Raw genomic sequence first — 19754 nt, 5'->3', positions numbered from 1 at the left:
TTAAGTTACTAGAAACAACTTCTTAACCGCCATTTGATTTTTAATAAATTTCAAGGATTACCTCGACTACTCATAGATCCCATCATCAGATCACCACTTTCGTAATTATTATATAAAATTTAGATTATTTCCTATATAACAGCACAAGAATTAAAAAAAATCAGTTCACAAACAGCGAAATAATTATCAAAAACATCAACTTCGATGCAAAATATCACGAAAAGTACTAATAATTGCGTCATAATGTGATGACGCATGGTATAATTATGGTTGTGATGATGATTATTAATCAAATTCATAAATTAGCTTATGCTTTCAGTTGTTCAAACAACGCCAAAATCCCCGAACCTGTATCTATAAGGTTTCAAAAGTTCTGTTGGGTACCTTCGGATCCAGGGTTTAACCTGGTGCGAAATCTTACTTTTTGGTAGCATTTACCTCAAATGCTTCAGAAAAAATCAAAATGACTATATTATGTTTTCATAAAAATTTCAAGTAGTCCCCTCGATTCCTCATGGATCTCATCATCAGATCACCACTTTTGTAAACATGGTACCAAATTCGAGCTCAACCCTATACAACACAAAAATAATTTTAAAAATAGGATCATAAACGGCTGAGTATTCGTTGAACATACAAAAAAAGATACATACAGCCGAACGTATTACCTCCTCCTTTTTGGAAGTCGGTCAAATATTGCGGAGTGACCGCGCCGCTATTTAAGTAAATAGTTACAACCATCAAAAACATTTCATGTAAAGTGTTACCTAGACTACCACATAAGGTTTGCCCTGTCAAAAAGACATAAGATCTAATGTAGAGTCAAGCTTCTGAATCTACACGGTCTAACGTCTCTATCGACCCTAACTCCAACAAATTCTATGTAATATCAGAAAGTATATATGGCTTCGCTGTTGCCTGTTTCGCTACCGTCGTGGAGGTAAGGCGAATGGACATGGTCATGAACATGGTCATGGACATGGTCATGGACATGGTCATGGACATGGTCATGGACATGGTCATGGACATGGTCATGGACATGGTCATGGACATGGTCATGGACATGGTCATGGACATGGTCATGGACATGGTCATGGACATGGTCATGGACATGGTCATGGACATGGTAGTGTCCCCGCCGAGACGAGCCAAGCGAAGTGCAAGGGCACTATACCTACCTTTTCTCGAAGTGTTTCGCCGTTTTTTTTAACCTTCATAGAATTGGTTTCCGTTGTAGCAGATAGTTCATATTTTCTGAATATTATGATGTCATCAACAAATACTTATTAGGCATAAAAAGTTTCAATTGAACAAACTCAAACTCAAAATTTTTTATTCAGAATATTTTTTTTCAAAATAGGTATAATCTCTGAACGTCGGGGCTACACAGATGCCTACTACCGGTACGCCGATTTTGTCACTGACACACTGATGATCATCTATTGATGATGTTTGGCCACTTCCTGAAGTACTAGAAAGCTGAAATTTGGTATGTAATCTAGGTTTAGTATACAACCAACAAAAAAAGTCATAAACTTGTAATTTTCGCCCCCCATCCCCTAAAATGGGGGGTGGTAGTTGACCCTCGTAGAGTTGGTTTCCGATGTTCATATTCTCTGGAGCTGATATCAATAACAGACTAATTAAAAAAAAATCTCAATTGAATAGGTTTAATACTTTAGATTTTATTGATATCTAAAATACGCCGACATTTGATTATACGCCGTAAAATAAGTTTAGTAGCCAGTATGAAAATGGAAGTTTAAATATGAGACTTTCACCAATTCAATTTTATGAATTAAGATATAAAATTTTACACAGGATGGACATCAACTAAAAACCTCTTATTAAAAAATAAATAAAAAAACACTAAAAAGACTGCCTAGCAAACTGTAACAACTTACAAAAAATTAAATTAAGAAATTTAAAAAAACCCCCGCCAAACAATTTTAAAAAGTAATGAAATAATATATTTTACTGACTTTAAGTTTAAATAATTCCTAAGTGTAAAGTGATATTTTAGTCCATAATTATTGTTGTCACGGTGTGTCGGGGGACCGCCAACAGTGTCTTTTGCATTTTGTTCTTTTGTTTTTTGACACTGATTAGCTCGATTCTATAATGTTATGTGAAATCAAACATCTACATTAGCGGTCCCCCGACACACCTTGACAACAATTATGGACTAAAATATCACTTTACACTTAGGAATTAAAAGTCAGTAAAATATATTATTTCATTACTTTTTAAAGTGGTTTGGCGGGTTTTTTTTTGATTTCCTAATTTAATTTTATTTCATGCTTTTAAAACTTGTGTTGGTTATAGTGCAGAATAATTCCTATCAACAGGATCATATTATATCCCAATGAATACCATCTAGGAGTGTCCTTTTGGACGAGGCCGCCAAAATGAGTCCAAACATGAAACCTCCACTTTGGGTTCATATGGAGCTCTGCTCCTATAGAATCTAGGTGATGCTGCAGCAGCAGCATGCAAAAAATTATTGGTTATCTACGTCTTACTAGTTGTCGCAATTAAAATGAGCCCAAACACTAAACCATTGCTCTAAGTTGGTGAGGAGTTGGATATCCTATTTATTACCAGGTGATGCTGCAGCACCAGGTAAACTTTCCATCCATACTAATATCATAAATCTGAAAGTGTGTCTGTCTGTCTGTCCATCTGTCTGTCTGTCTGTCTGTCTGTTACCTCTTCACGCCCAAACCGCTGAACCGATTTTGCTGAAATTTGGCATGGAGATACTTTGAGTCCCGGGAAAGGACATAGGATACTTTTTATTCCGGAAAAATGTACGGTTCCCGCGCGATTAACGAATTTTGGCACAACGGAGTTGCGGGCGTCCTCTAGTTAATGTGTAAATATTCATAAATGTCACGAACTAGAATGCAATAAAGCCCACCAAACGACTGCAAGTTGCTAATCGGCCCTTCACGAACCAGATGAACCACGATTTTTCAGCATTGAGCAGGCTGATGATGACGAACTAAAGCTAAGAACACTCTCAATTAAGTCAGCTTTCAAACAAAAAAAAATTAGATCAAAATCAGTCCACCCGTTTGGATGCTACGATGCCGACAGACAGACCGACAGACGGACACGTGAAACTTATAACACCCCTCTTTTTTGTCGGGGGTTAAAAAGGACTGAAATCCCACCAAAAACATTTCATGTAAATTGTAAAATGTTACCTCGACGACCACAAAAGGTTTGCCCTGTGAAAAATACATTCTTTTTTTTCTTTCTTTTTAGCATTTTTTGGTAGCAAACAATTACGCTTTTCATCGTTAATGTTACCAGCCTCAGGAATAACCCACACTATACAGAGTATACACGCTACATCCAGGAGATAAACTTTGACAAATTTCGAAAGATTTGGGTATTGTTTTTCGTTTGCTAACCACCACTTGTAAGGATCGGCCTTTCGATCTAGGCGAACTGTTTTCAAATAAAAATCCAACTCGTTTGACGCAAATGACTCGTTTGAAAACGCAACGAGGAAGGTTGCGACTTGTCTTAATCCAGCTACCGCGCCCCCGAAAAGTATGTATTTTGTGTCGAATATTCGGCGGCCGAATATTCGGCGCTTCGGCCGACAGCGTTGCCGAATATTCGGTATTCGATATTCGGCTCATTCACTATTCGTGGCATCCCTAGTGTACAAATATGATGATTCGTCAAGTAGTTTTTGCTCAAAAGTGTAACAAACATCCACGCCTTCAAATGTATACCTAATGTTAGTAAGGAATAAGAGAAGTTTTTTCAGAAACTTTATAGATATTGTATTCTAAATTTCTCTACTATACTTACACTTATTATTGTAGTCACCTACAAAAATAAAAACTTTAATAATGGTAGACTTACACTGCTTACACATGTGTAAGCAGTGTAAGTCTACGATTATTAAAGTCATGACTGATTTTACATATTCATACGTTCTAATATCAAAAACCATATACCTCTACAATCTACAGTAAGTGTAGTGAGTGTGCTGATATTATTTAGTAGTCAGGCGGCTTCAGGCACGGAACACAATTAACTTGTAAGATTGTCTGCGGAGGCTGCACTCGTACCCTCGCCCCCTCATCCATCTACCCTCCCTCCGAAACAAAACATCAATAAACTCCACCGTGCACACCAAAACGTACCTTACACGTAGAGCATAGAGCTTGAATCCGAACGGACGCTGTTAAGTTTTATGCGGCGCATTTATTTCGTGTAGGTATAACAGTCCAGTTACCCTTGATTGGTTGTCGTTCCTCTAATCCCGTTTTGATCCTTTCCACCCAAAACCTAGCCCTCGTCGGCGTTCAGTTAACTATTGACATGTTGCATACCTGTTATATTTCTACTTGTGTTTTGTATTAACTCATGTTTTCGTAGAGCCTAGGGTTGAAAGCAACCATTTTATCGGTGTTATAAAAATATTATCTCTTTCTTTTCCTTTACTAGTTGTCTTCTGGAACAAACTATACAAGGAATAACTTTCAAGAATCAAAACTATCAGAATCATTATTTATATATTATGATGATTTTACAAAAATAAGCAAGACATTACTTGCCTACGAAATCTGATATAAATAGTCACAGAGCTAAATAAAGTTTGTGCTTAGTAGTCATGACTTGTAAGACTTTATACTATATTATTACTAGCTGTCCCGGCAAACGTTTCTTTGCCATATGTAAAGTATTTTACCCGTATTATTTTATTGAAGTGACTAAATAAGTATGTCACCATTGCATTGCAACGTCCATCGCCATCCCGTCGCACAAACAATGGTCGCCGTCAGTCTCGAGTTGTAATAATTTCCTATTATTTATTCAACAAATGCTAATAATTGATAAGTATCAATATGAAAAGTACCCAGTAGCCGATTCTCAGATCCACTGAATATGCATTTAAAATTTGGTTAAAATCAGTAAAGCCGTTTCGGAGGAGTACGCTATCTAACATTGTGACATGAGAATTTTATATATAATATTAGAAGGTATATTTCTTCATAAGACAAATCTTACATTTTATTTCAATTAGATTTGTTGCATTTTTAACAAAGAATGTTAAATGTAGCGTCGTTACCCTGACTTGCATACCTACCAAGGTACTTGTGTTAGTTCAAGGCAAATATAATTTAACGTAGGGATGATATGATATCGTGTGTACGCACAAACCAGACCTCAGTGACTAAGGCTTGATAAAATAAAAAACAACATGAATGTTTGCCACCATAAAGATAGCTGTGACGCGGCCGGCGACCACCGAGCCACACGTGCTTATGTAACAGAACAAATACCAGTAATTATAAAAATGTATATACTCCATATCAATATCAATGCGGCTGTGCGTGCACAAATAACAGTGTGTTTCATTTTTAACGATTTGTAGAGCTTGCGAACATGTTGTTACAAATGGAGCGGGTGATATGTGGTCGTTCTTTTCTTCTTTCCCAATCTTCCTTCTGGTATTGAAAAGATAATTATACTCACTGACAGAACTCTCCAAAGTATAGACAAAGCCGTCACTTTACACACCAATCGAATCAATTAATGAAGCTGACTGCTGAAGCAAATAATCCATTCGTCGACATCAGCGCTTAGACTGAGACGAATGCGGCGCGTCCCGGAGTCATTAGGCGCGCGCGTTAGTCCGCGAAAGCGCCCACCAAAGAAAGCAAAAAATCGAGAAGCGATACCGGCTAATCCCACTAATCGGGGAGCAATTGAAAAATAAAAATGTAGATGGCGGAATGATTCCATTTGGAGCCAAAACGATGCGACGAAATAATAAAAAAGGAGCGGAACGGAACGGGCTCGCCCGCCGGCCGACGGCTAATATTGAAAGCAAATCCTCGGCTAAATCCTTAAAGCGCCTGGATCGGAGCACCTGAAAACTGCGTCGCCGCGCCGGCCGCCTGATAATCATTTGCCGGATTATTGTATACTTTCTGCCCGATGTCGCCGAATTTCAGGAATCAATTGATCGCAATTTATGTCCACGTGCGCCGATTCGCGCTCTTTGCGTGGATTAACAGCGTTTATCTAAAAGTACAAATGTGTGTTTATTCTGCACCTATAAACAAATGAGGCTTTCCATAATCGGTACTTTTATAGATTTTTTGCTCGGAATTTATTGGCTGGATTTGGATACCGAAATATCTTCAATAAAACTTGGTGCATTTTAACAAACAAGGAAAACGAATCCAAAACTTGAAATAATTAGAAATCACAATTATAAATTTATTTTTAGCACAAGCCGCTACTTTGCTGGTTTGCGATTTTTCATACATTCTACGTATCCCAAACATTGCCTTTAACCTAAATGAGAGCATTAAGGGGCCGGGTGCCATCGAAACTCAAACATCCATACTAATATTATAAATGCGAAAGTGTGTCTGTCTGTCTTTCTGTCTGTCTATCACCTCTTCATGCCCAAACCGCTGAACCGATTTTGCTGAAATTTGGCATGGATATGCTTTGAGTCCCGGGAAAGGACATGGGATACTTTTTGTCCCGGAAAAATATACGGTTCTCGCGAGATAAACGAGTTTTGGCGCAACAGAGTTGCGGGCGTCATCTAGTGTAAAATATTTTTGTATGAGAAAATGATTTAGGTATTACGTATATACGTATGAGAATCTCGATGGCACCCGGCCTCTGAATGGCAATAAGCAGGTGTAGATGCAAAAGTACGGCACGAAAACACACCTACTTGAACGTTTTGAACGTAAGCAGTAATGTTGAAGTTGACAACACAATTTATCGTCTCCGGCCAGCCGCCGCCGCTCCTCGCAATAAAATAGCTTACGTTAACGTGAAACTTATTTCCATTTCAATTTGATGCACACGTTTCGCTGCATTTCTGTAGTACCTCTTACTATAGTATCTCATTTTATGTGAGCACTGAGTTAAAATATATCTAAAGCAGAGTTAATTGCAAAAGAATTATCTGTTTTTTTCGATTTTATTAGTTATATTTTTAGACTGCTTTGTGAGTATTGTTCACTATTCTAAACAGATTCTTGATTTTTCGTAATTGTTCGTTACTGTATCTCTATTGCTAATTTAGGTATCAGCTCAAAATATTTATTGATCAGAAAACCTTGGTTTTTTTTCTCCTAGCCTAAGCTTCGAGGAATTATACGGAACGTTCGAGTGCTAAGCTGATTTTATATGGCCAAGGGCGGCTCTTCTTTGAGTCCCGATTCCTCAGAGCTTCCGCGCGGCGGAGTAAAGGCATAATAAAGCCCTTCAACAAAATAAAACAAAACATTCGGTGATAATTTTTATTATGACTAGAGGTTTTTAATTACAAAACAATCAGTTATCCGTTAATACATTTACAAAATAAACAGAAACAGTTCACTTATTTTGTTTGATATGTATAAAATGAAAACCTCGATCTTTATATCGATTTGGATTAACTATTTACAATATTTTCTTTGCGTACTTCTCATTACAATAGGCACACGGATGTAGGTAATCTAATTCGTGTTCGTAGTACTAGTTATTTAAGTTTATTTACATTAAAAGATAATAAATATTAAGTATTCGTTAAATATTATGAGATCGCGGTTGCAATAATCTCATTAGGTATAGTCATTTCGTTCTCCAATACATTTTACTTAATTCTTTTGTACTTAAAAATATATTTTGACTATAAATTTTTGGCATAACTTTTGGCAAAACTGTGGTACGTGTTGTTGCCATAGAAATTTTAAAAAATCATCCTCATGTTGTGAAGTGTAGAATAATTACTTTGTTCATGAATAAAATTTGCAAAAACTTGTAATTTTAGATAGTCACTGTTGCCATTTAAATACAATTTCATAACCAAAAAAATCTAAATTTTAATTCACTACACTATAAACAGGTAGATTTAAAACTAAACAAGTGCAATATAAATTAAAAATGTAAGTAAGTAAACGGCGATATACATGGTATCGTCAGAATTTGATGACTAACGGCCTTTCCCAATATTTGATCTTCTCTGGTTTTGCCCTACTAGAGATATGAATAGCTCACAATTGACATAAAATATATGTCTCTAATGTCTAATGTGAGCTATTCCTATCTCTAGTAGGGCAAAACCAGAGATAGATCAAATATTGGGAACGGCCTTAAGAAGGTTGGACAATTTTGAAACTAGTAAGTATGTAGTTTTTGGGACCTCATAACTGAAACGTTGCTTTTACTTTCCACTTTCACGTCCGTCACAGGAACTTTCTTTGTATTGCAATTTACAGCTTACGGTGTTTATTAGTATATTTGCTCTCTACAGAATATTAAACACCTCTGTAGCGCATATTCGCAGTTAATTGTTTTATTTATAAAACAAATAGTACCCGAGAATTTTTGAATCTATAAATTACATTCTTTTAATCAATAAGTAAATGCACTTTGAGCTAAGTATTGTTTGAGACTTTTGTAATAAAAATTGCCATCGTTATTGCTTATTAGTTTTAAATCAGCGTAATTTCGTTTTAAATTACTAGTTAATATGTAAATTATTAACATAAAAATGCAACTGCATTATGCAATTATGCACTGCCGAATCTCCTAGTCATCTCAAAATAAATTACAAGTAAATTACCTAAAAATTAATTTATATACAGACAAATACTCGAAAATTTAATTACATACACGATAAAAATATTCTTAACGACCTAGATACAGCTAAGCTTATAAAAATTGCACACATCGCTTTGGTATACGTAAGTACATAACTACATATTTACAGGACATCGTCTAGAACGAATCGTTAAGTTTTTATTGCCCGAAGTTTCTTAAATTTAAACCTATAGGATCACACTGCGGCAAGTGGCGTCAATCGAACCACTCCCAGAGGTGGCGGTACAGCGGGTGAGCGTGCGCGGCGGCGGCGGCGGCGGCGGGCGCGCGCGCGGGCGGCGACTAGGACGCGCGCGTCGCCAGCAGCGGCGGCGCCGGCGAGCGCGGCTCCTCGCGGCCGCGGGCCTCCTCTCAGAGCACGCGGTCTGCCACGCCCACCCCGCCCGCCGCGTACTGGCACGCCGACAGCGGCGCCGAGCCCGCGCGCGACACCGGCGACACGCCGCCGTACCCGCCGCCGAAACTCGACGAGTGCTGCTTCGCCTTCAGCCGCAGCGACGCTATCGACGAGGACATGGCCGGGCAGGGCTCCGCGCGGTACATGCTGTACGGGTTGGGCGGCGCGGTGTACGGGCAGGGCGCCACGCCGCCGCCGACGCTCCCGGAGCCGCCCACGCCGCCCATGCCACCGCCGCCGACGCCGCCCATCGACGTCGCCGTGTTGAAGCAGTTCACGGAGCCCTGGTGGTGGCTGGCCGGCACTACGGAGCCGAGGGGGTTGACGGGCCACGGAAAGCTCTTCGTCCCCAGCGGGCTCGGCACCTTCGCCGCCCAGTTGTTGTAGGGGTACGACGAGTACAGTGCGTCCGTGTCGGGGAACGGCTGCATCAGACCGTTGAACTGGGTGCTGAAGCCGTTCTTGAAGTCGGCGGCGGCGGCGGCCGCGGCGTTCATCGCGTTCCGCTCGCGTTTCCGCCACTTCGCCCGCCGATTTTTGAACCAAACCTGAAACAATGAATGTTATTAGGGTCTTCATATCGAGGGAAAAAGAAAGTTTCCGCGTAAACCGAGCGTCATCCTCGGTTCGGGAGTAATTAACTTTACTCATTACAAAGTTGAAAAAGCGCTCCGTCGTGGCGGGGTATTCGAGCCACGTACTAGTGGAGGAGGCGAGGCCCCCACCCGACCGCAGCCAACGACCCGTCTAATTGCGGTCGCGAAATGAAGATAAACGAGCATCGCGATTGGACGGGACGCCTTCGCATCGCTCGCCGAGAATTTACGTCGAGCCGCAATAAATGAGCGGTCGCCGGGACCCGCCGCGAGCCGCTGCTCGGAGCTGGCGGCGGCAGGAGGCTCGGGCGAAGGCGGCTGACGCGTGATAAGTCGCCGTGAGCACAGATAACGCGCGCGCTGATGTATGGCGCGTCCGTCAGCGGGCGATCGATCGCCGACGACACCTCCGCGATAAATTGCGCAATCCACGGCAGCGACTGCAATAAATATTGTGCCGGCGGCGGTATTTGTCTCACTCGCTGCGGCGGGCCCGCCCAGCCGAAACGGTAAATAATTCCCTCCTTCCTCGGTTAAGTGAACATGAGCGGTCGTTTCCACCCCATATACGCACACTTATTTTTCAAAACATAAATTTTACGTGACGGATGTTTTAAAACGCAGGTGGGAAAACGACGCGTTAAAAATTCAATAGATAAATGAGAACCGGCAAAAATGATGCATGACCAGAATTTACATGAATTTTTAACCTTTCAGCGAAACACGTGTATGATACACGATATTTTGAGTTCCAAGAGTAACAATATAATATCCTCCAATGTACTCGTAGATCTACAAAACAAACTTTTCACCGCAGCTTTTCCTATTCAATTACAACGTTCGAATCTCCCATAAAAAATCCAATAGCAACCTACAACGTTCTAATGCTCATAAATGACAAGATAACGGGTGAAAATAACTCCACACATTCGGGGGAGTTCAATAACGAGGACACAATGATATTTATCTAGGTGCACATATGTGGAAATAATTTCCATTATTTGAATAGCGGGCAGCGCCGCGGGGCGCTAAGGCCGGAGGGTCGCGATATTGCGACGCGGGGTTAATCCTTTAAATATATTATTGTACGAGGCTGAGGCTGCCCTACATCAGGGAACATTAGAATCATTGTATTTTTTAAGCCACCACAATCGATGTTTGTGGAAATCTACACGCTTTTGTTTTTTACGTAGAGCTTGCGGATAGAACTCTATGCACCTTCTGTTGATGCAGAGTTAGCAGATAGAACTCTACCTATGTGCTGTTTGTGAAAAGTGTGCGAATAAAACTCTACGCGCCTTCTGTTTATGTAGAGTTTGCGGATAGAACACTGCACACCTTCTGTTGATGCAGAGTTAGCAGATAGAACTCTACGCACGTGCTGTTTGTGAAAAGTGTGCGAATAAAACTCTACGCACCTTCTATTTCTGTAGAGTTTGCGGATAGAACACTGTGCACTTTCTGTTTGTGTAGATATACGTTTATAAGACTTTTAAACACGATTTGTGAAGGGTAAATTTAAACCAATTTATTAAAATTATAAGTGATACTTCATAGCTGTTTTGTGGATTTCGAAGTAAAGCAGTCAAAATCTGAATCAGTATTGTACATAAATATTATCTTTTCCGTAAACTAAACTCGTATTAGATTTTCATTTCCATAACTTGCAAGTATTGTACAAAATATATAAAATTATGATGTTAACATGCGGGACGCGTAGAGCAAGATTAATGCGACCCATCACGGTGAGAATGTCGACCCTGACAGCATGTCCTACAATGTTATACAAAACTCTACTTATGTTTGTTAAAAATCAAAAACTATAAGTTCTAGGCCTACTTGTATTTAGTTGCCCTATACGTGGACGTTCGCAACGAACATCCTAAATTCCTAAGTGAGCAATTTTCTCTCTTTAGTCTTTACCGTCAATTTATGTTGTTCAGTGTTCATTTCAACAAATAATTATCTTTTCTTCATTCATTCATCTTTTTTGGTTAAATTTGTGTCATATTTTGTCTGTTTTCTGGTTCAGTTACAGTTCTAGGTAATTAAAAGTTCTACCACACGAATTTTAATACTAAGCATGAGTCATTGGAAAGATTCTTAGACGCTATCTCATATTTCCAAACAGACTTCTAATAATGACGAGGAAAAAACTCGTTAGTCACTGTGTCCACATAATAGACGTCACAATGAGCGATGCGACCGCACTATGCGAATAATAAACCTATTTTACGGTCAGCGGGAGCAGGGCTGCTAAATTGCCTTAAATTTAAATTAAACTAGAATCACAGTTTTATTAGTATCATCAATCAAATGATGGTCCATCGGAACGGGATTACTGCCGCGCTATTATAACCCATATAACCATAGCCCGTAGACCCAAATTGACGTACCCTGCTGCGGTTCAACTATTCCAAAGTCAAATAAACGTGGGCTCGAATAAATGAACCAGGATTTGACACGTGCGTAAGTTAGGGTTATCGATTTCAACAAATTCTGACCACTGCTGGTGTTTGTAAAATACAATAAAGCTTGAAATGATAATATAGTTTATTAATATTTATTATATACGCAACAATATGTGTTATAAAGATACGTTTTAATGTAGACTCTAGTATAAAATAAGCACTGAAAAATTACATAATTTAAGACAATTTAGAAAAGGCAATTTTTTGTCTTATTGAATATGAGGATTGAAATATCTATAATATAAAAATGAGTCGCTGAATGTGTTGCTAAGCGCAAAACTTGAGAACAGTTGGACCGATTTCGCTAATTCTTTTTTTTAAATATTCCTTGAAGTACGAGGATGGTTCTTACGGAGAGAAAAATTCTAAAAAAAAATAAATTTCCTAAAAAGTCTAAAAACATCACTTTTCTATACTCCCATACAAAAGATTTGTGATAATACTTAAAAGTCAAATATATAAAAAATGGATTTTCAATTATGTTAGTAACGCTAAAACTCGAAAACGGCTGAACGGGTTGGGCTAATTTTAGTCTTAAAATATTCGTAGAAGTCCAGGGAAGGTTTTAAAGTGACACGAAGTTCACCGGGACAGCTAGTTTCTTATAATTACGCGAGGAAAAACCAGTCTTACGATTTTCTTTCTTGTAGCAACCCTACACTCAACATAACTTATTTGATGCACCCTGCAGAGTGCAGAGCTATATTGAGTCACTTCCTTACGAAATCATTATAAACGGACTATTATCGTAATATATATAACATTTCTGGTATCTGGTAGTCCCGAAAATATAGTCTACATGTACTACAAAAAATCTGCCGGTCTAGTATAAAAATGTCTTATTTATAATTAATATCTCTTTTTTATATTCAGTATCTAGGATCAAAATGGATAATATAATATCTTAATTACAAATTTGCAAGGTACGTCTATTATAAAATAGAACTCTACCTTGATATACTCTAGATTCTAGAATAATCATGGGCGAAACTGCAATATTTACAATGCTGCAGTGGTACCAAAATTTTCTGTATGCATGTCATACATATTTCTACGTATGAAGTTAACAATGTTTATTAATGAATAACAATTATTTGCTAACTGAGCTAGAATGTGGCTAGAATAGTTGTCTATATCGGTATTATACCGCGATGGGCCGCCGCGATGTTTTGATCTGTCGGATTTTAGCGGATTTCAATGCACATTTGCATCAGTCATTGGCTCATTGCTGTTATAAGTCAGTAATCTCTATTTATTCTGCTGTACTTTGACGTTTCCTCATGTCTGGACTAGAATATCTCTTTACTTCTAATTGTTCTTTTGGTTGATTAAAAAACAAGTTGTACAAATAATAGCATGTTGCTACTTTGTTCATTACGATGCCTGAATCCTGATGCATGAGGTAGTACAAATAAATATTCTTTAACATCTAAAGTCTACACGACGAATCGAATACAAATCGTCAATGTACTATCAGGGAAGTTGATTCATAGACAGATGGTGGTCCTACGTAATTTGGTCGTGTTATGTCAAACGCTTCCGACAGATCATAGCTAATTTTAAAGTAACATAATCCGACCAATCGACCTAGGTCTTTAAACGGCCTAAAGAAGATGTGAGTGGAAGAATCGAATAAGTAACATTTTGTAACATACGGACAATAACATTTTTTCCCTAATTATTTTAATAAAACTTGTGACTTATCTTACTTCATAACCAAGCTAATATATCTGGCTACACATATAATTCATACTTTTTCTATTTCAAATATTTTTTCCGGCCCTAAACCCTCCATTAAAACAAAAAAACGGGAAGTTTCTTCATGTTACTTACCCTATTCATCCACTCACGTCTTGAATTATGAAATTTTGATAATATAGTCCACGCTGCATATGACCAAGCCTGTGATAACATTTTATGATTTCGATTTGGAACATCTGAAAAAACCCCACAGCATGTAAGCTTTGAAAAAACAGGACGCGGATGGTCGGCGTTAGCGAAAATAACGTTACTCACTAAACTGTTTGCACGTATCGACGCCGGTCGCCGACAGCGCTAAAGCGGTGCAAAAATACCGGCGGCCGTCCACGTAAAATAAATAATGGGACGTGTCGACTGCGCTGTCGGCGGAAGAGGATTTTTTAAATGCTTAGTCAAATCGATTTTGCTTGGACTTCAATTGAATGAGAAAACTGAGGAAATCTTTAAGGTGTTAACTGTTAGTGTTACACAAAAGAAGGTAGAGAGAAAAAACTCCTACAGAATCCAAATATAATATTAAATCTTTCAAATAAGAATCAATATGTTTATACGTAGACAGTGGCGAAGGGTGAATATTTTCGGAAGGGAAGCCGGAGTAAAAAGTCTACTTACCAAAACGCTCAGCACTGATGTTCAACAATGTTCGAGTTTCAAGTTTGATAATGATGCCTTTGAAAAATGCCTTCTGAGTTAAGTTGTATGCGTGACGACTGACGGCACATACGGTCATTCAAAACTAAGTTTGGAAAACGAACTTTCCTTCGACAGCAAATAATCTTTCAGACAACAGTCTCAGCTGTACGAGTCACAATTAACAAATCACAATACAAATTAATTTAAATTCGCGACACTGCATTATTTTACGCTAAAACAAATAACACAAAACAAACAAGTTGTTTACAAACACTCATCCGCCATTTGACTCATAACAATTTTACTTCATGAAGTTTATCTTTCTCGTTCGCACTTGTGCGTTGCTAATTAACCTTTCTCCGTAATAACTCGCCGAGTATCGGCTTATTTCCGAGTATATTGGCGCGTGGTAGAACGAGACAGAACATGACGATCAGTTCACAGGAATGAAAAGGACAGATGCTTACTATGAAATATCGTTGTATGAAGAAATAACCCGCTAATTTATCGGCTTCTATCGGAGATGGCCTGCACGTTGCATTGCCTATATAAATTTGTAGGCAATTAATTATTAATTCAAACTATTTCAAGTGAGAGAAAAAATTATTGCATATAAAATTTTGTAGGCGTTTAGTGAATTCAAAGATTTTTAAGTATGTAAAATATTTATTAGATAAAAATGTATTTGGCCCATAGATTCGATTTTCCAAAATGGAAGCCGACGGGAATCGGGTTATATGGACTCTTCGCCACTGGTGGGCGAGCCATGCCTCGGTAGGAATGGGCCGGCTCGACCGCAGAAATACCACGTCCTCACATTAAGCCGGCGTGAAACAGCGCTTGCGCTGTGTTTCGCCGAGTGAGTGAGTTTACCGGAGGCCCAATCCCCTACCCTATTCCTTTTCCTACCCTCCCCTATTCCCTTCCCTTCCCTACCCTCCCCTATTACCCTATTCCCTCTTAAAAGGCCGGCAAAGCACTTGCAGCTCTTCTGATGCTGCGAGTGTCCATGGGCGACGGAAGTTGCTTTCAATCAGGTGACCCGTTTGCTCGTTTGCCCCCTTATTTCATTAAAAAAAGTTTTATTAATGAAATGGAAATAACGTAACAAACACATGAAAGCTAAAGTTGTGATTGCAAGTTGTAACTATTTATCTTCTATTGGTCTACATTGATTGACTATTGAATACGAAATATAATATTAAAATAACACAATAACATAATAACATTCCCTAACAAGCCAGACATCTGCAGCTGGATGTAAAAATTGCGAATTTATGTGATAGAGGATCGATGGGCTAATACTCTGTCAGGGAATACGATACGCGTTCGGAACCAAATGAAATATGTCACAAGTTGTTTCACGGACGATTGGCTTGAGTACCGTCGGCGTTTTCTCAGAAAATTGTGTAACTGTGGGGCGGGGCTGCTGTAGGGAACAACTGCCGACGAGATGAAGACAAATATATTGGGAATTGTTCAGTTCCAATGCAGGTCTACACTAGTTTCATAAAAAAAAAAGGAAGATGATAGGATGGAAGAAAGGCTTATGAATTGGTAAGTATTCGTTATTCGTTGAGTTGATATTATTAAAATTACACGTACTTATAATACCAGTACCTAGCAATACTGGCTTGGTAGGTTGTCGCTAAAATGTTAAATCTCAAAAAAAAAATTAAGAAGTGTCCTGCCCATTTTACTTCAGTTAGGAATTTAAATTCGAGAAATTCATTCAACACTTTACTTTTAAGCGATAAATACACGAGGATTTAAAGAGAGATTAACACTCTTCTTCAAATTCTTCAAACTGTAAAAACTGAAATGCATGTTAGTGAACGTCTGAATCGATTTGTCACGAGTAATTCGCGTATGTGGTAAAGAAAACAGACAGATTAACACATCATATATTAGGAGTCAATAAGCAGGCAATGACCCTAATGAGTGCGTAACAAAAATAATGTCGGACGATTTATCGCTGCGCGCGCGCACAGATTTATTGGTCGGAGAGCGGCGCGGACGAGCGAACGGTAATCCCCACGATTAGGGCTGTCGGAAGGTCTTGGCGCGAGATTAAATTATATCTTACATTATTCGCAATGTAGATTTTTCATGTTATAATCTGTAATGACAGAGGCAATGATTAGGCTCGAGCCCGCGTCGCAAACAGGATCAGTCGCGTGACACAATGTTCCTACACTCTACAGCAACGTCTTCGTGTATTCTTGAATATTGATGTTTCTTTACGTGATCGTATTAAAGTAGTATTATAAATACAGAATCAACAAAGCGACATAGAGCTGATATTTTATTAAATATCAATGAGATTTTACAATAAGTAAGTACACATCCTACAGCGAATGAGGAACTAAATAGTGTAAAATTAAAAAGGCAAACCATAATAATTATACCTACAAATTATTACAATTGAATATTTTTATCTCAAAAAGTGTTAAATTACCTCGAAGGATTCACAGTTATACCACTTTCTACTACTAATGTTATAGAAGAGTATTTTATAACTAGAGAATAATGTTCAGATTTAAAATGTAAGACGTTACAACCCTAATGTTAAAGAACAGAATGTTTGAAAGAGCACCCGCGGCCTTTTCAGTTCAGACGGCAATGACTCGAAATTAATATCAAACACTTGAGACGTATCGGCCGTATCTCAATATATCGATTTACACACACCTCTTACTAATTATGTGCTCCAAGTATGCTAATTATGTATCGTTTTGTAGATATGGGTATTGAGTAATGAGTACTAGTTTATAAAGTTCATACGTTACAGCTTTGTGCTTCAAAATATTTAAAGTTATGAAAAGTTACGAGTGCGTTATGATTACAATTTTCTCTTATAACTATGTTAGATACTTTGTAAGCCTAGAAAAGCTGCTACGTACTCAGAACGATCGCCTTTTCAGGCCTCGTCAGTCATCGCACTTAAACTGAGATGTAATAAATAATTTGACGCTCTTTACTCTCGTGTGACCACAAGTCACATCGAAGAATTATATATTTAAGCTCTACGACGTCAGGAAGAAATTGAAAGGTCTTTGAAAATAGATTTCCCTGAAATTCAGTCAATCCGGACGAGTGTTTTTATGACATGATAATCGTTACATTTTATTTCATTATAAACAAGGATCAAGATAAAAAATTCGCTGAAGAGACACGTTCGAGGGCTTAACACGACAACGCCACGCATAGTAAAGAAACCAAAAGGTATTCCACGAATTCGGAACATAGTGTAAATAGTACGAGGCGAGTTCGACCGCAGAATCTCTAGCGGGGCCTTCCAAAACTATTGACAGTGTGTGGATGCGATCAAACTTAAGCCCTGGATTATGAAAAGACCAAAATAGACGCTTCAAATCCTTACGGATTAAGGGCTTTGGTGTTCCGTTCGACGGCGCGGTACAAAAATACACCGAGTGCGCTCCGGATGCACCGATTAGTCTAAACATCTCGCTCGTTAATATCGTGATAACTGCCTTTTTACGCTATCCACAAAAAACGAACAAGTTTCCACGCGTTCTCTCTGGACACTATTTTTATGCGCTTTCACGAAAATAATGCGAATTCTTTTTTGTACGTTTAACTTTAAATAAAGGAATTTTATCACGACAATGGCATGCGTAATTTAAGAACTAGGTATACTAGGTATTTTTCTATTAATGATTGGTATTATAATAAACCATCATGTTTGTTCATCATATAGACATTTAAACACTGTGAGAAGGACATAGGACACTCCTTTGAGATAGAGGACACTGTCAAGTCAACTCAACATTTTTCTTTACCCGTTCGATTTAGAAGTCCAATTCTTAAGACTCAAACGAGAATCGGACCGCAGCACTCAGCAGGCACTGACAGATTTTAGTGACAAAATGGCGGATTACCTTTGTCTAACTGTCACTTTGTCTATTCTTCCGTAGAAAGAAATCGCTTCTATGGTGACCAATGACCATGCTAAGCCTACTGGTAGAATACACGAATATGTGAACTCACTATCGAGGCGTTAGTGAGTGAGTGGTCTAGTGGTTAAGAGCACGTGGGTCTTGACTCGGAGGTCGTGGGTTCAATTCCCACGTTGGAAACATGTTATTTAATATGTATCCGTCCCGTAATCCGTCTCACTGGGTTATGAGAGTGAAAAGGAATAGAGAGTGCTCTTGTGTGCTGCGCACACACTTTGGCACTATAAAATTACTCCTGCATAACCCTGATTTCAATTAAACCGACCACCGTCACCGAAACCGGTGTGGAAGCTATTATTATTATGTGAACTCACCCTAACTCTCGCTTCCGTGAGATTCGTCCACATGGCGATCTCCTCGCGCGTGGACATGTCTGGGTAGCGGTTCCTGGCGAAGGTGGCCTCCAGCTCCTGCAGCTGTTGGCTGGTGAAGTGTGTCCTCTGGCGGCGCTGGCGCTTGTTCTTCTTGTCGCCCTTGTCGTCGAGGGACGGCTCGTCGGGGCCGACTCCCGGCGTCGTGGACTCCGTCTTGATGGTGGCTTCGGTTAGTGGTCGATCTGGTGGCAAAGTGGTGGTATAGTAGCGCTGCATGCGTAATTTAAAATGATGTGAAATAGAGGATTTTAATACATTATTGAGAACGCTAATTTTGTAAATAAACATTTATTTTTGTTTTCATTCCTATTTAGAGCAAAGAAAAATTTTAAATTTTATCCATGCAAAGCCTGGAGAGTACCTATACCTAATCACAAGGTAGATAGATAGATAGAAAATGCTTTATTTTTACAAAAATTAGAAACTAAATTACAATTTAAAATAATATATGATCCTGTACAAACAGGCGGTCTTACCGATGAAACCGGTTTCTTACAGACAACCTTAAGGTAGGTGCATAAAATTCAATTAAAGCTTGAACTTTTGTTTGTATAATATTATTATTTAAATTATAAATTATATGGGTGTCGTTTTTAATAATTACTAATAACACGAAACCATGAATGCAAAATACATTCGGTAATTTAATAAATCATTATTTTATTTACAATGTTAAGCTTGTGATTTACAGCACAAACGATTGACCTCGTAACCACATTAGCATCATAAAAAAATGCATAAATTCGTAATATTACCGCCGAAACGTGTAATAAAATACGAAAAAGTTGTGTTACCGAGCAATATTGAGTGTTTACAAATAAAAGATCGGCTAAGTACGAGTCGGATTAAAACGAAGGGTTCGTTCCGTACCATTTATTGATATCGCGCTAAAAATGTTA

At 38.7% G+C, this 19754-nt stretch overlaps 1 protein-coding gene across 2 annotated transcripts in view; it reads right to left on the bottom strand.

The window, feature by feature from the left end:
• Positions 1-8994: 8994 nt before the first annotated feature.
• LOC121739834 (pituitary homeobox homolog Ptx1) overlaps positions 8995-19754 on the bottom strand; it is a 53298-nt gene continuing 42538 nt past the window's right edge. For both annotated transcript variants that reach the window (XM_042132420.1, XM_042132421.1), the window contains exons 4-5: positions 18796-19037; positions 8995-9588 (exon numbers count right to left, since the gene is read on the bottom strand). In XM_042132420.1, the coding sequence (XP_041988354.1) occupies positions 8995-9588; positions 18796-19037 (836 nt within the window). The remainder of the gene's footprint in view (positions 9589-18795; positions 19038-19754) is intronic.

Source organism: Aricia agestis, chromosome 2, assembly GCF_905147365.1.
Source record: "Aricia agestis chromosome 2, ilAriAges1.1, whole genome shotgun sequence".
NCBI lineage: Eukaryota > Metazoa > Arthropoda > Insecta > Lepidoptera > Lycaenidae > Aricia > Aricia agestis.
This window is presented reverse-complemented; position numbering and strand designations above follow the sequence as displayed.